General features: G+C 45.1%; 1 protein-coding gene across 1 annotated transcript in view; it reads right to left on the bottom strand.

Annotated features, from left to right (window-relative positions):
- Chd4 (chromodomain helicase DNA binding protein 4) overlaps nucleotides 1-788 on the bottom strand; it is a 34,164-nt gene that overhangs the window by 18,804 nt on the left and 14,572 nt on the right. The window contains exon 16 of the mRNA XM_021164181.2: nucleotides 604-721. Coding sequence (XP_021019840.1) covers nucleotides 604-721 — 118 coding nt within the window. The remainder of the gene's footprint in view (nucleotides 1-603; nucleotides 722-788) is intronic.

The raw sequence follows: 788 nt of genomic DNA, 5'->3' as shown, positions 1-788 counted from the left end.
CAGCAAAAGGGGCCTAGGTGATCTCTGTTCAGTCCTCAGGACTCACGGTACAAGGAGAGAACCAACTCATGCACGTTTTCCCGGGACTCCCACATCTGTGCCATGGTGCGCATGTGTGCAGTTGCAAGCTTGCATGCAATGCACACTTTAAAAATAAATAAATAAAGTGATCACTCCAACAATAGAAGAAAATGATCGGGACTGGGGCGGGGCAAACNCACTGTCTAAAGGCAAGTCCATCTCTACGTGTTTGAGTCTAGATTGGTCTACAGAGTCCAGGTCACTTAAGGATACAACAGTGAGATTTTGTTTCTCTGACAGAGAACCTGGGTTCAATTTCCAGCACCCACATGGTAGCTCACAACCTCTGGCACTCCAGTCCCAGAGTACCTAGGCACACACATGAAATAATATTTTTTTGATTTAAGACAGAAGCAGCTGAGGCTGTCCTGNGCTTACTCNGTAGGCAACCAGGCTGGCCTTGAACTCACAGAGATCTGCATGCNTCTGCCTCCTGAGTACTGGGATTAGGGTATATATACCATGCCCAGCTTAATANTACNAACAAATTGACTGCCTGGANAAAAGACACTNTTCTCTTACCATTGAAGCGATCAATGGCCTCCTGACGCATGTTCCCAGTGATTCCACCATCNATACGTTCATATTTATAACCTTCATGTTCTAAAAAATCCTCTAGCAAGTCCAACATCTTGGTCATCTGTAAGACGGAACAATTTAATCATAGAGCTGTCAGGTGATAACAGTCACCTTTTCTCAGTCACTAG

Source organism: Mus caroli, chromosome 6 (assembly GCF_900094665.2).
Source record: "Mus caroli chromosome 6, CAROLI_EIJ_v1.1, whole genome shotgun sequence".
NCBI lineage: Eukaryota > Metazoa > Chordata > Mammalia > Rodentia > Muridae > Mus > Mus caroli.
Note: the sequence above shows the minus strand (reverse complement) of the source record. Positions and strands in the feature narration are given on the sequence as shown.